The sequence below is a fragment of the Heptranchias perlo genome, chromosome 16, assembly GCF_035084215.1.
Source record: "Heptranchias perlo isolate sHepPer1 chromosome 16, sHepPer1.hap1, whole genome shotgun sequence".
NCBI classification, from domain to species: Eukaryota; Metazoa; Chordata; class Chondrichthyes; order Hexanchiformes; family Hexanchidae; genus Heptranchias; species Heptranchias perlo.
In genome coordinates, this window is record NC_090340.1 from 54,822,531 (window position 1) to 54,835,496 (window position 12,966).

Below are 12,966 nucleotides of genomic sequence, written 5' to 3' on the forward strand. Positions count from 1 at the left end.
CATGGCTTGGGGGGGGGGGGGGGGGGGGGGGGGGGGATTACTATTGTCACTGTCACCATCCAATGACCCCTGTCAGAAAGTGTGTATATGTACACATCAGACAAAGGCATCATTGGGCTTACCTGTGATGAACTCGCTAAGTAGTCTGGCAAAACTCACCATCAAGGCTTACATAAGAATGACGGACTTCCTGGGCTAGGTAGCCATGGAATGGTGGAATGGTATCACAGTAAGAGGCAACACAGCAAAAGTTAGCACTTCTAATTCTCCCTGACCCATGAAGGTAACTGAGCAAAAGATTCCAGAGAATCAACTGATCAAACCCTGACTGCTTGCAAGCAGAATTAAAAGTATGCACATCCATCCACAGTTGAGAGTTGAATGAAACGAAGAGCAGAGTTTCTCCATGCTCTGAGTTACAAAACAAATCAGGCAAACTTTATTTATGATAAATACCAAGGTAAGAGACAATTAGAGCTATTTATGTCACTAGGAGAAATATTTCTCCTCTTACACTATAATAAAATTCTCCTCCATTTGCACTGGTAGGTTTACATGCCACCAAATGCCACTTTGTGCAGTAATTACAGTACCAGGACAAATCGTTATACTCCCCACCACCACGCCCAGGTCGCAAAGTTTCCAAATTGAATTCAGATTTGCTCAAATTGTTCTTATCTACACTTTCCAAAAAAAAATTTATTTGAGAACAAAAATACTGAAAACAGGAAGTACACCAGTACACCTCATACCTTTACCGCACATGCCCAAGAAATACCATCTCACTATTAACTCATATATGAATCATTTTCTTTCTTCATTTATACACACACATGACTAGAAACATGGATATACAAAATTAAACATTGCAGTTTTTATCTTGAATCTAAAAAAGTTGACAAATTTAAAAAATGACCATTTCAATGGTTTACAGTAAAAATTAGATGACATGTTGTCTAACCTGTTCATTAATGCATAGGAGTGGTGGACACCTGTAAAACAATTAGTCACTGTTCACTGGCTGGTGATTTTAAAGAACATTTTAACAGTTCTTCTGAGCAGGCACTTCCCAGTTCTGAAGTAGTTAGTACTGTACTCTCCTAGGTAACATCCAACAAGCCCCCATGTGTTGCAAAAAACTGGTGCGTGGGTAAAAAAATAGGTCTCATTTAAAAAGTCGATCCTGCAAAAAATGTAATCAAAATTTTAAAAAAAGACTTTGTCTTTGGAAAGCAATTATAGTAGGAACCACAATAGTTCTTGATAAATGTTCACGAGTTGGGAAGAGACAAAAATGGAACTAGATCAGTTATTCTATCTTACCCAGTTCGCAGATACAAAGAAAATATTAAGTTTTTGCTCTTTTCCTTTCTTTTTGTTGCAAAAAGCTGTTAACTGAAATACCTCCCTCTTTTACCAGTACTGGTTGTCTGTTCTTTGCTGTACTGTTGATTGATGTCGGAGACACAGACAGGCTCCATGTTAGCCCACGGGTCCTCCAGCATCGAAGGTTTGTAATACTGCTCCACGGGCGCCGGAGATCTCTTGTCTGCGCCGCCCCCGAAGGGTGTCGATGTCCTGGGCGAGCCCTGGTATTTCCGATGCCCCGAGCTGGGGGAGTGCTGCTGCTGCTGTCCGGGGGAGAGCGGGTGGTAAGGAGGAGAGGAGTAGCGGCCGCGGTGCCGGGGGCTGTTGCGCGGGGTGAAGCTCTGCTGCTGGTGATTAGGAGACGGGCTGTTGTAGCGGTGCTGATGGTGAAAGGGCGACGGGCCCGCACCCGGTGGCGGCGGCGGCGGCTGCTGCGGGGATTTGGCGTAACCTCGGTGCCGGGCTCCGTAAGGCGGGGTGGGAGAGTTGCCTTGAACGCCCCAGGGATACATACTGCTACCACCTCCGCCGCCGCCGGGCTGCCCCGCACCGGGGAACGGGCCCGACATCGGCGGCGGGCTCCGGAAACCCGGCCTCGTGTTCCCTCCGCCGAACTGCGACGGCCGAAAATTCGGCCGGAACATTTCTACTTAAACTCGCTTTTAAAAGCCACAGTGCGGACCCCACATTCAAACGCGACCCCCTCTCTTTCCTCTCACTTATAAGCTTAGCAAGACGGGGGGAGGGGGGAGGGGGGGGGGGATTTTTAACAAAAATATCTGCGGCCTACTCTCAACACGATCCACGTCGAAGCTTCTCGAATCGTGCGCCACTTGCTAAGCCTCCCTCCCCCCGAGGAAACCTTTTCCGGCTCCCCGCGACGTCATTTCCGCTCATGGCTCCCGCGGAGGAGGAGGAGGAGGAGGAGGGGGGGGCTGAGGTTCGTGGTAACCCAGCCCGGTTGTTTCCATGGTGACTGCCCGTGCGTCGTCTTTTACGCTCCGGAGCCGACGCTTGACGTCGGGGGGCAGCCAACGCAGGTGTTTCCATGGTAACTATTTTGATTGGTTTCCAAGGCGCCAGCTCTTCTTCTGCAAACCCAAGGTGTGTTGTTATTGTTGCTGCTGCTGCTGCTGCTGCTACAAAGCACAATGACCTCAGCTCGGCCTCACCAGCAGGTGCTTTCTTTTTTATTTACATTTTATGCTCAAGATTCAAAAAAGAATAATCATTCATAATCGAGGCACGTGTGTGGAAACAAGGTGTATGAATGAACAGGCAAGTGGCATGATCAGGCTCTACTGTTAGAAATGTCTCCTGCATTTTTATTTGCAATTTTTAATTAGAGATTTATACATCTTGACTGTGCATCTAATTCTTTTTAAACTTATTTTTTTTTTGATCATAAAAGGAAATGTGATTTCTTAAGGCGTGGGTGTTTTTCACCACCAAACGTTAGTCATAAGCAAACATAATGAAACTCCAAGTCATCCATAAATAATCGCTCTTACTATAGGTGATATATTCCAGTCACAACCTGTGACTAGGTAGCACTCGTACGGTGGGATTTTCAGTAACTGGTAAACAATAGCGGTGGTTTAAGACTAATAATAAAATAATAATAATAATAATAATAATAAAGAAAAACTGCAGATCTTGGAAATCTGAAATAACAGTAGAAAAAGGTAGAAAGGCACAGCAGGTCTCAGCATCAGGAGGAAAATGATAGTTTTACGTGAGAATCTTCTCCTGAACTTCATTTGCGACTAGGGGACCTCTGCCTCTTAATGTTGCTCACAGTGGGACAAGAATGTTCTGTAATGTTAGGAGCATCATAGTATGTAAGACAGAATATAGTCTTACAATCAATAACATATTAAAAAATCTTACATCTCCATGTACTTCTGGTACACAAAATTTGATTGTCACATTTTTGTCATACTTTTCTGTCAACTTTTTCCATAATAACTTCCTATATCATGGAAACTTCCCATGTAAATCACCCTCACCTCCAACAATCGGAGTGAGGAGCTCGTGGACTTCGTTGCCATTAATACCATCCATTCAGTTTCCTTTGCTGCTACCCCTTCTCCTTGCCTATCAAACCAAACTTCCCCCAAGGCTCCCCCATGCCCTAGCCCTAAACCCGCATCTTTTTCTAATTTCTCTCCTATCTCTCCAATTACCGTCCCATCAGTCTACTCTCAATCATCAGCAAGGTGATGGAAGGTGTCGTCGACAGTGCTATCAAGCGGCACTTACTCTCATCAATAACCTGCTCACCGATGCTCAGTTTGGGTTCCGCCAGGACCACTCGGCTCCAGACCTCATTACAGCCTTGGTGCAAACATGGACAAAAAGAGCTGAATTCCAGAGGTGAGGTGAGAGTGACTGCCCTTGACATCAAGGCAGCATTTGACCGATTGTGACACCAAGGAGCCCTAGTAAAATTGACGTCAATGGGAATCAGGGGGAAAACTCTCCAGTGGCTGGAGTCATACCTAGCACAAAGGAAGATGATAGTGGCTGTTGGAGGCCAATCACCTCAGCCCCAGGACATTGCTGCAGGGCAGTGTCTTAGGCACAACCATCTTCAGCTGCTTCATCAATGACCTTCCCTTCATCATAAGGTCAGAAACAGGGATGTTTGCTGATGATTGCTCAGTGTTCAGTTCCATTCGTAACCCCTCAGATAATGAAGCAGTCCATGCCCGCATACAGTAAGACCTGGACAACATCCAGATTTGGGCTGACAAGTGGCAAGTAACATTCGTGCCAGACAAGTGCCAGACAATGACCACCTCCAACAAGAGAGAGTCTAACCACCTCCCCTTGACATTCAATGCCATTACCATCACCGAATCCCCCACCACCAACATCCTGGGCGTCACCATTGACCAGAAACCTAACTGGACCAGCCATATAAATACTGTGGCTACAAGAGCAGATCAGAGGCTGGGTATTCTGCGGCAAGTGACTCACCTCCTGACTCCCCAAAGCCTTTCCACCATCTACAAGGCACAAGTCAGGAGTGTGATGGAATACTCTCCACTTGCCTGGATGAGTGCAGTTCCAACAACACTCAAGAAGCTCAACACCATCCAGGACAAAGCAGCCCGCTTGATTCGCACCTACCTAACAGCACTGTGGGAGAACCTGCAGCACACTGACTGCAGCGGTTCAAGGCGGCGGCTCACTACCACCTCCTCAAGGATAATTAGGGATGGGCAATAAATGCTGGCCTTGCCAGTGACGCCCACATCCCATGAACAAATAAAAAAAATCTCCCCTCATGGCGCTCATCTTATCCATGAGACCCACCGCTTGCTCCCTTGACCCCACGCCTAATAGGACGCGTTTAGTGACACCAGTATATATAATGGTCAATAGCATGGAGCTGTGGTATCAATAATCATTGTGCCTCCAAAAAAACCCACCCTCAACCTCTCTGTCCTTGCAAACTACCCCCATCTCTAAGCTCCTTTTCCTCTCCAAATTCCTTGAACATATTGTTGCCTCCCAATTCCGTGCCCATCGTTCCCGCAACACCATGTTTGATCTCTCCAATCAAGGTTCTGCCCCACCATACGGCCCTAATCAAAGTCACAAATGCTATCCTGTATCTGTACCCGTGGTGTACCATTCCTTCTTGATCTCTCTGGTGCCTTTGACATGTTCAACCATACCATCCTCTTCCAATGCCTCTCCTCCATTTTTCAGCTCAGTGGGACTGGCTTTCTTAGTTCCACTCTTAGCTATCCAATTGTATCCAGAGCATCTCCAGCAATGGCTTCTCTTCCTGCTTTAACAACATAACCTCCAGAGTCCCCCAGGGATCTATCCTTGGCCTCTTCCTCTTAAACCATAAGCCCTCATTTATTTGCTGCCCCTTGGCAACATCATCCGAAGCATGCTGACGACAGCCAGCCCTACCTCTCCACCACCTCTCTCAACCCCCCCCTACTCCCTCTGTGTTGTTAGACTGCTTAGAATCATAGAATGATACAGCACAGAAGGCCCATTTGGCCCATCGTGCCTGAGCTGGCTCTTTGAACGAGCTATACAATTAGTCCCATTCCCCATCTCTTTCCCCATAGCCCTGCAAAGTTTTTCCCTTCAAGTATTTATCTAATTCCCTTTTGACAATTATTACTGAATCTGCTTCCACCACCCTTTCAGGCAGTGCATCCCAGATCATAACAATTCACTGCGTAAAAAAAATTCTCATCTCGCCTCTGGTTCTTTTGCCAATTACCTTCAATCTGTTTCCTCTGGAAACATTTTCTCCTTATTTACTCTATCAAAACCCTTCATGATTTTGAACAACTTTATTATGGACGCTTCCCCAACATCCATTCTTAAATGAGCATCAAGTTCTTCCAGTTAAACATTAAGACCAAAGCCTTCATCTTTGACTCCACCACTAACTCTCTACCCCTGCTACTGATTCCACTAACCCCTAACCCTAACACTGACCGCTCACCCTAATTTTTGATTGGTTCCTGGGAAATGTGTGCCTCATGGCTTTTTGTAATCGTTGCTCACTAGATACAAAAGCATTTATAATCGTGTGTGTGTGTGTGTGGTGAACTAGATGGACATAGGAGTTGCTAGATGAGAAAAGACCAATGGTCCTTTACATATGTATTAGCAGACATCCTGTAGCATTGCTAATGGTAAGTCAGATGATACATAGTACATCATGCCATCTGTATAAAACAATGTAATGTCCAATGTATTATCCTGCTGAGACAGAACTTATAAATAGTGTATCTGTATATATTTTGTTTTGAAAGTATTTAAACTTATTTTTTGCTCAGGGAAGGACAAATGTGACACACATGATGCATATGTGTGATTTACAGCATCCTATTTTGTATGATTGCAAACAAAAAACAGTTTGCCACTCTTTGAGAAGGCATCCTCCTTTAAACATGGAGCAAATGATGTTGCTTCACATAGTTACGATCATTAATATTAAATAGAATGTCTTATTTAATATTTGATGATGTAGCTTTAACTTGACTTTAGTAAGGCAGTAACTGCATGCTTCACTTCATTCAACAGATAAATAATCTGAGCTGGATCGATGAAAACCTTTGTTGGAAAATGGAATTGCACAAGGAAAACTTGGTCGACAGTGGAAAAATTACATTTTCCGATTCTCGTGGAGGTGACAATAATGTGGTGATCAGTCCCACCCATTTTCTACATTCATGGGAATCTGAAAGAAAACTCATAGATGTTCTTGTCAGACTTAGTGAGGAAGGCTATGAAGAAGACCAAAAGCAGATGGATCGGTTCATCCTTTGTAGTGGATGGGATGATGCAGTAAGTGGTTTAACCTTCTCAGTTCAGAATTTCCTCAAGGAGAGATTACACAAACTAGGGTCGTATTCCCTGGAATTTAAAAGATTAAGGGGTGATTTCATCGAAGTTTTCAAAATATTAAGGGGAACTGAAAGAGGAACTATCTACCCTATTTGCACTGGTTGGGGAGTCTCGGACTAGGGGACATAGCCTAAAAATTAGAGCAAGGACTTTCAGGAGTGAAGTTAGGAAACACTTCTATACAAAAAAGGTGGTAGAAGTTTGGAACTCTCTTCTGCAAACGGCAGTTGACACTAGTTCAATTGTTAATTTTAAATCTGAGATTGAGAGATTTTTGATAACTAAAGGTATTAAGGGATATGTGGTTAGGTCACAAATCAGCCATGATCTCACTGAATGGCAGAACAGGCTTGAGCGGTTAAATGGCCTACTCCTGTTCCTGTTAAAATGTAATCTAATGAGCCAAATTTAATTGTGATGAAAATATTAACATGGCACCTGACTTCCCTTTATAATTGTTTTGGGGATACTTTAAATGACAGTTGACAAAGTAAGACCGTTTTTCCTTCCTGTTTTCTCCTTCCGGTATTAACTTATGCTGGGTAGCAGTTCCACAGGCACCGGCAGTCTCCAGTACTTCAGTCAACTGGCCAGTCTTCATACATACAAGCATGCTTATGAACATATGGAAATGACAGACAGGAAAAGACCAGCTGGTTTATCGAGCCTGTCCCATACAACAACAACTTGCATTTAGAGAGCGTCTTTAACATAGTAAAACGTCCCAAGACCCGTTATCAAAAAAAATTTGACACAAGCCACATAAGGAAATATTAGCACGAGTGACCAAAAGCTTGGTCAAAAAGGTAGGTTTTAAGGAGCATCTTAAAAGGAGGAGAGGTGGAAAGGCAGAGAGGTTTAGGGAGGGAATTCCAGAGTTAAGGGCCTTGGCAGCTGAAGACATGACGACCACTGGTGGAGCAATTAAAATCGGGGATGCGCAAGAGGCCAGAATTGGAGGAGCGCAGAGATCTCAGAGGGTCATGTTGCACTGAGCGTCATGATGCCTATGGTAGTAGACTGTAGTAGGTTTGAACTTCTTAATCTGTACAGATTCATATATACATATGAACATACAAAAAAGACCAGCTGGTCTATCTAGTCTGTCCCATTCACCAGTCTTGTAACTAGACAACGTGGACCCAATGCTCCCCACGCATTAAGCAGCCTTGTAATCTCCTGGCAGAGGCAGAGGCAATAAAAGCAAAAAAAGACTTATTAAAAGAAAAATCTCTAGGTCAATTCATGGCAAAAAAAATCTGGGAAATTCCTATTTAGCAATCAAAACGAGTTCCAGGAGGTTGTAGTGACCAAGAAGCATATCACACAATATTCCACCAACCTTTTTTACACCGTGATATCAGCCATAGCCTGGAACTCATCCAGCTTACCTTTGAATACTTGCACCAAATCCGCAATCTTCTTCCAAAAGTCGATGACCCTTTGCGAAAAGAAGAATGTCCTGACCTCTAACGTAATTATTTGCTTATGTAACTTTAAAAAAAAAGTGTCTCTTGATTCTCCCTAACCTATCTGATTCAAATAGTTTTTCCCTATGGGGATAGTCTAGTCCCTTCATTATTTTAAATACCTCAATCAGATCTCCCCAAACTCTACAGTTTTCTGGAGTAAAAAGACCCAACTCTCTAAACCCATCAAAGAACATAGAAACAGGAATAGGCCACTCAGCCCGTCAAGCCTGATCTGCCATTCAATTTGATCTGCACCTCAACTTCGTTTACCTGCCTTTGTTCCATATCCCTTGATACCCTTACCTAACAAAATACTATCGCTCTCAAGTCTCGAAAATTTCATTTGACCCAGCATCCACATAGGTAGATAAGTAAAGGGAATACAAAAAGATTAGGAAACAAGTCAGAAAGACAATTAGGAAAGCAAAGAGGAAATACGAGACTACTAAATTATCTAGGAATATAAAAGGAAATAGTATAGTATTTTACAGACACATAAATAACAAAAGAAAAGTCAGGATAGGGATAGGGCCACTAAGGCTGCACAAGATAAACTCACAGGTGATGACAGGGAAATGGCAGAAATATTGAATAATTACTTTGCCTCAGTATTTACCAGGGAGACTAACAAGGTGGGCGTGACATTAGAAGAAGAGGTAAAAAAAAGATATTTAAGATAGAAAGGTGGGGGGGGGGGGGGTGGGGGGAGGTAATTGATAAACTAATTGAACTTAGAGAGGATTAAAAACCCAGGTCCGGACGGATTGCATCCATGCATCTTAAAAGTTAGGGAAGAGATAGTTTAAACACTACTACATATATATAAAAATCCATTAGAAAAGGGAGTAGTGCCAGAGGACTGGTGGACAGCTAATGTTATTCCTATATTTAAAAAGGGAGCCAGAACAAATCCAGGGAACTATGGACCAGTTAGCTTAACATCAGTGGTAGGAAAGATAATGGAATCATTACTCAATGATGCAATAGAAAAACATCTAGAAAATGAAAATATCATAAAGAATAGCACGGAAGGGGAAAGTCATGCTTGACCAAACTTATTGAATTCTTTGAAGAAGTAACAGAAGGAGTAGACAAGGGTGATGTAATAGATGTAACATATTTGGATTTTCAAAAGGCCTTCGTTAAGGTACCGCATTATAGCCTCATGACTACGGTCAGAGCATGTGGAGTCAGGGTAGAATGGATAGCAAGCTGGCTACAAAACAGCAAACAGAGAGCAGGGGGTTAACGGTAGCTACTCGGACTGGCAGAAGGTGGGGAGTGGTATTCCACAGGGATCGATGCCGGGACCACTGTTGTTCGCAATCTACATTTGGACTTGGGAATCGGAAGTACAATTTCAACATTTGCGGACACCACCAAATTGGGGGTGTAGTTAATACAAATTAAGAATGCATCAATATGCAAGAAGACATTAATAAACTTGCAAAATGGGCATATAATTGGCAAATGAATTTCAATACAGGTAAGTGTGAGGTGGTGCGTTTTGGTAGGAAGAATAAGGAGGCCGCATACTGCTTGGATAATAAGAGTCAAAATGGGGTAAAGGAGCAAAGGGATCACAAGGTACAGATACACAAATCACAAAGTTGCAACACAGGTTAATAAGGCCATAAAAAGGCAAACCAAGCAGTGGGGTTTGTTCCTAGAGGGCAAGAATTGAAAAGCAGAGAAGTTATGTTAAACTTGTATAGAACCTTGGTTAGACCACACTTGGGAGTACTGTGCGCAGTTCTGGTCACCATATTATAAAAAGGAGATAGGCATTGGAGAAGGTGCAAAAAAGATTCACAAGGATGATACCAGAACTGAGAGGATATACTTATCAGGAAAGATTGAACAGGCTGGGGCTCTTTCCTCTAGAAAAGGGTCTGATGTGGTAGATGTAGAGAAGATGTTTCCACTTGCCGGCGAGATCAGAACTAGGGGCCATAAATATAAGATAGTCACTAATAAATCCAATAAGGAATTCAGGAGAAACTTCTTTACTCAGAGGGTAGTTAGAACGTGGAACTTGCTACAAGGAGTAGTTGAGGCGACTAGCATAGATGCATTTAAGGAGAAGTTAAATAAACACGAGGGAGAAAGGAATAGAAGGATATGTTGATGGGGTTAGATGAAGTAGGATGGGAGAAGGCTCATGTGGAGCATTAACACTGGCATAGACCAGTTGGGCTGAATGGCCTGTTTCTGTGCTGTAGACTCGATGTCGAGAAATAATGTTCCTTCCATGCCATAGCTCATTAGGCTGCTGTCACTTATCGCATTCTCAAACAGCTAACGTAATTTTAAAAAGGTTTTCTTTTTATAGGTGCAAGGCTGGAAAAGAGGTACCCCCTATTCCTCCATTCATACTCTGAAGAAGCCAAAGAAGTCAAGAAAAGAGAGGAAAGATAGCCACTGTGTGCTCTGCACAGAAATGGTGCCCGTCTCAGAAAAGAAAGCTGTCCGTAAAGTTGAACATTCCAAACCTTCGTCCAAATCGTCCAACAGCACAATGGCGTATAATTGTACAGGGAATACCACCACCTCCTCTGCAGAGAGAACTCTTTCTACTGCTCCACGAACAAAGTTACACCCGTACAGCTCCATAGTTTCACAGAAACCAATAAGTGAAGTGACTCAAGAAATCCACATCCAAGAAAAGACAGAGACTGAAGTTAACTCATCTCACAAAACAGAGTGTGAAATTATCCATGGCCCCGATCAGCAGGCCCCAATAAAAAAACACTTTTCTGTGCTGCCACCTGTAAAAGTGGCTAATGGCGATGAAACACCTGCCTCAGGTTTCAAACCAAAGGAAACATTTTGCTTGGGCACGCAAAATGACAACCAAGATCTTCAAACTGTGAAAGAAGTGTCGGAGAGCAATAACAATGATACCACCATGTGCATTCGGGCCCATGCTTGTAACATGACCATGTTACAGGTCAGCAGGATCCAAAAAGCTGTGAATTCTGTTCCTGTTCGAATTACAAGGATCCCCTTCCTACACACCATGAATCATTGGTGCTGGCAATATTCCTTTATGCAAGGCAACAAGAACCTGGCCATCATTGGTGCCCCAGCCTCCAAGCTAATGGAATGCCATAGCATGGGGGTGCATCCCTCGAAAATAACAAAACAGCACACAAAGAACTTAAAGCAAGAGGACTTCAGTAAATCTGCTTTCAATCATGGTGGCCAAAGTGATAAACATTTGAAGAGAATAAGACAAAGGAATGTAGGAGGGAGAGATATTCTCCCTGTGATCCCACAGCCAGGCCCACCTCCATCATCAGGGACCAGGATAGCAATCTCCATATTGCCACATAGACTTCTATAGTCTATCATATTTTCTCCTCTTTGCCCTCCCCCTACCAGGCCCATGGTTGCCGAGACCTTTCATTGTGGTTCCCCTTCTGCCACCCTGGCTGAGATCGGCTAACTCAGTACAGATCACTGATTAAGCCTGAGGCAACTCCTGGTCTGCAAGGTTTATTGTGGTGCATTTACCCATTGGGAGGGAATGAGCAACCTAGAAATAATGAATAATAATTTATTGTATGATGTTTATTGGAAAACAGCAAGGATGTATTTGAGTAAGAGATTTATATATTAGTGACATGTTCCTGTAATTCATTATGTAAAAATGAATCTAATAATATTGCAGGACCTAAATGATGTTATACATTCAATGCACCTCCAGGTCTTAAATCATGATATCGATAACACATTTTGCCTTGTTTCACTATGATTTAATTTCATCTTCGGATGAGAACAGCAAAAGCACAAAGAATCTTAACAGAAAATTCATAACTCCATATGGTATAAACCTTATACAGGATTGATTTCAACAAAATAATTTAATGGAAGAGCAAAGAATCAAGCAACTTGGGGTGGAATTTCCATGCCCTTACAACTTAGGCCGAAACCCTGCAGAAATGGCCAATTTTCCAGTGTTTCTGCAAAGTTACGGCAGGAGATCGGGGAGAAGCTCTGTGGAAATTCCAGGTGTTTGTTTTCATCCAAACCCTAAGATGAAGCTACTTCACCCCTCCCCCCCCCCCCCTCCATGATGGTGCTGAATCACACCAAGGTAGTTTCATAAGCACTGTTGCACTCTGGCACCTCGCCCAAGCAGCCACTGTTCTTGTGTGAACCTAGTGAATGCCCATCACAGTTGTGTAATCCTGTCTGCACCAGATGTCCATACATGCACGTTTTCCAAAGAAATCAGTGGATAGCAATCATGAGTAGGAACCCTGGTTGATTGTTCCCTTTCCGAGCTCAGACAAGAGCCTATTTTATTGCAGTTAGTCTACCTTGTTCCCTTAAGTTAACATGCACAGATATCCTCGCTGAAATAAATTATACAATCACTGCAAGATTCTTGGACTATTATCTGTAGTGTTACTGGGAAAGGAGGCTGTTTTGTTAAATAGTGTGTGTGGGAAATTTTAAGGCAACAATCTAAAATTGGGGCTCAACCTAAACTGCTCGAGGACATCTGAATGGCACAGTTGAGTGACTGGTTTGTAATTCAACGAGGACTTACAATCTTCTGGTTTTACAACTGGTGTTGAGCTCTGAAGTCAGCACACAGCAATGGAATACGAAATGTGTAACATGTATCACACTTAAAACGATGACTTCTTGAACTTGCAGGCATTTTACAGCAGTACCGTCACATTTATGGACAGTAATACAGAACCAAACCAGCACCACTGTAGAT

The 12,966-nt window shown here is 43.1% G+C and overlaps 2 protein-coding genes across 2 annotated transcripts; one reads left to right on the forward strand and one right to left on the reverse strand.

The window, feature by feature from the left end:
- Nucleotides 1–410: 410 nt before the first annotated feature.
- Nucleotides 411–2,246, reverse strand: mplkip (M-phase specific PLK1 interacting protein). Its single transcript, XM_067998143.1, has 2 exons — nt 1,324–2,246; nt 411–1,183 (listed from the first exon to the last, which is right to left on the reverse strand). Exon 1 carries the CDS (start codon nt 2,010–2,012, stop codon nt 1,392–1,394), a length of 621 nt encoding a protein of 206 aa, XP_067854244.1. The 5' UTR covers nt 2,013–2,246; the 3' UTR covers nt 411–1,183; nt 1,324–1,391.
- A 1,318-nt stretch (nt 2,247–3,564) lies between these two features.
- Nucleotides 3,565–12,611, forward strand: si:ch73-103b9.2 (uncharacterized protein LOC100150067 homolog). The gene is made up of 3 exons (XM_067998145.1): nt 3,565–3,744; nt 6,436–6,699; nt 10,564–12,611. Exons 2-3 carry the CDS (start codon nt 6,478–6,480, stop codon nt 11,575–11,577), a joined length of 1,236 nt encoding a protein of 411 aa, XP_067854246.1. The 5' UTR covers nt 3,565–3,744; nt 6,436–6,477; the 3' UTR covers nt 11,578–12,611.
- The last annotated feature ends 355 nt before the right edge of the window (nt 12,612–12,966 follow it).

Bases quoted from the DNA above. Each gene is read 5' to 3' on its own strand.
- si:ch73-103b9.2 (XM_067998145.1), top strand. From the start codon at position 6,478: ATGGAATTGCACAAGGAAAACTTGGTCGACAGTGGAAAAATTACATTT. The intron at 6,700-10,563 runs GTAAGTGGTTTA...TTCTTTTTATAG, and splicing joins GTAGTGGATGGGATGATGCA to GTGCAAGGCTGGAAAAGAGG.
- mplkip (XM_067998143.1), bottom strand. From the start codon at position 2,012: ATGTTCCGGCCGAATTTTCGGCCGTCGCAGTTCGGCGGAGGGAACACG.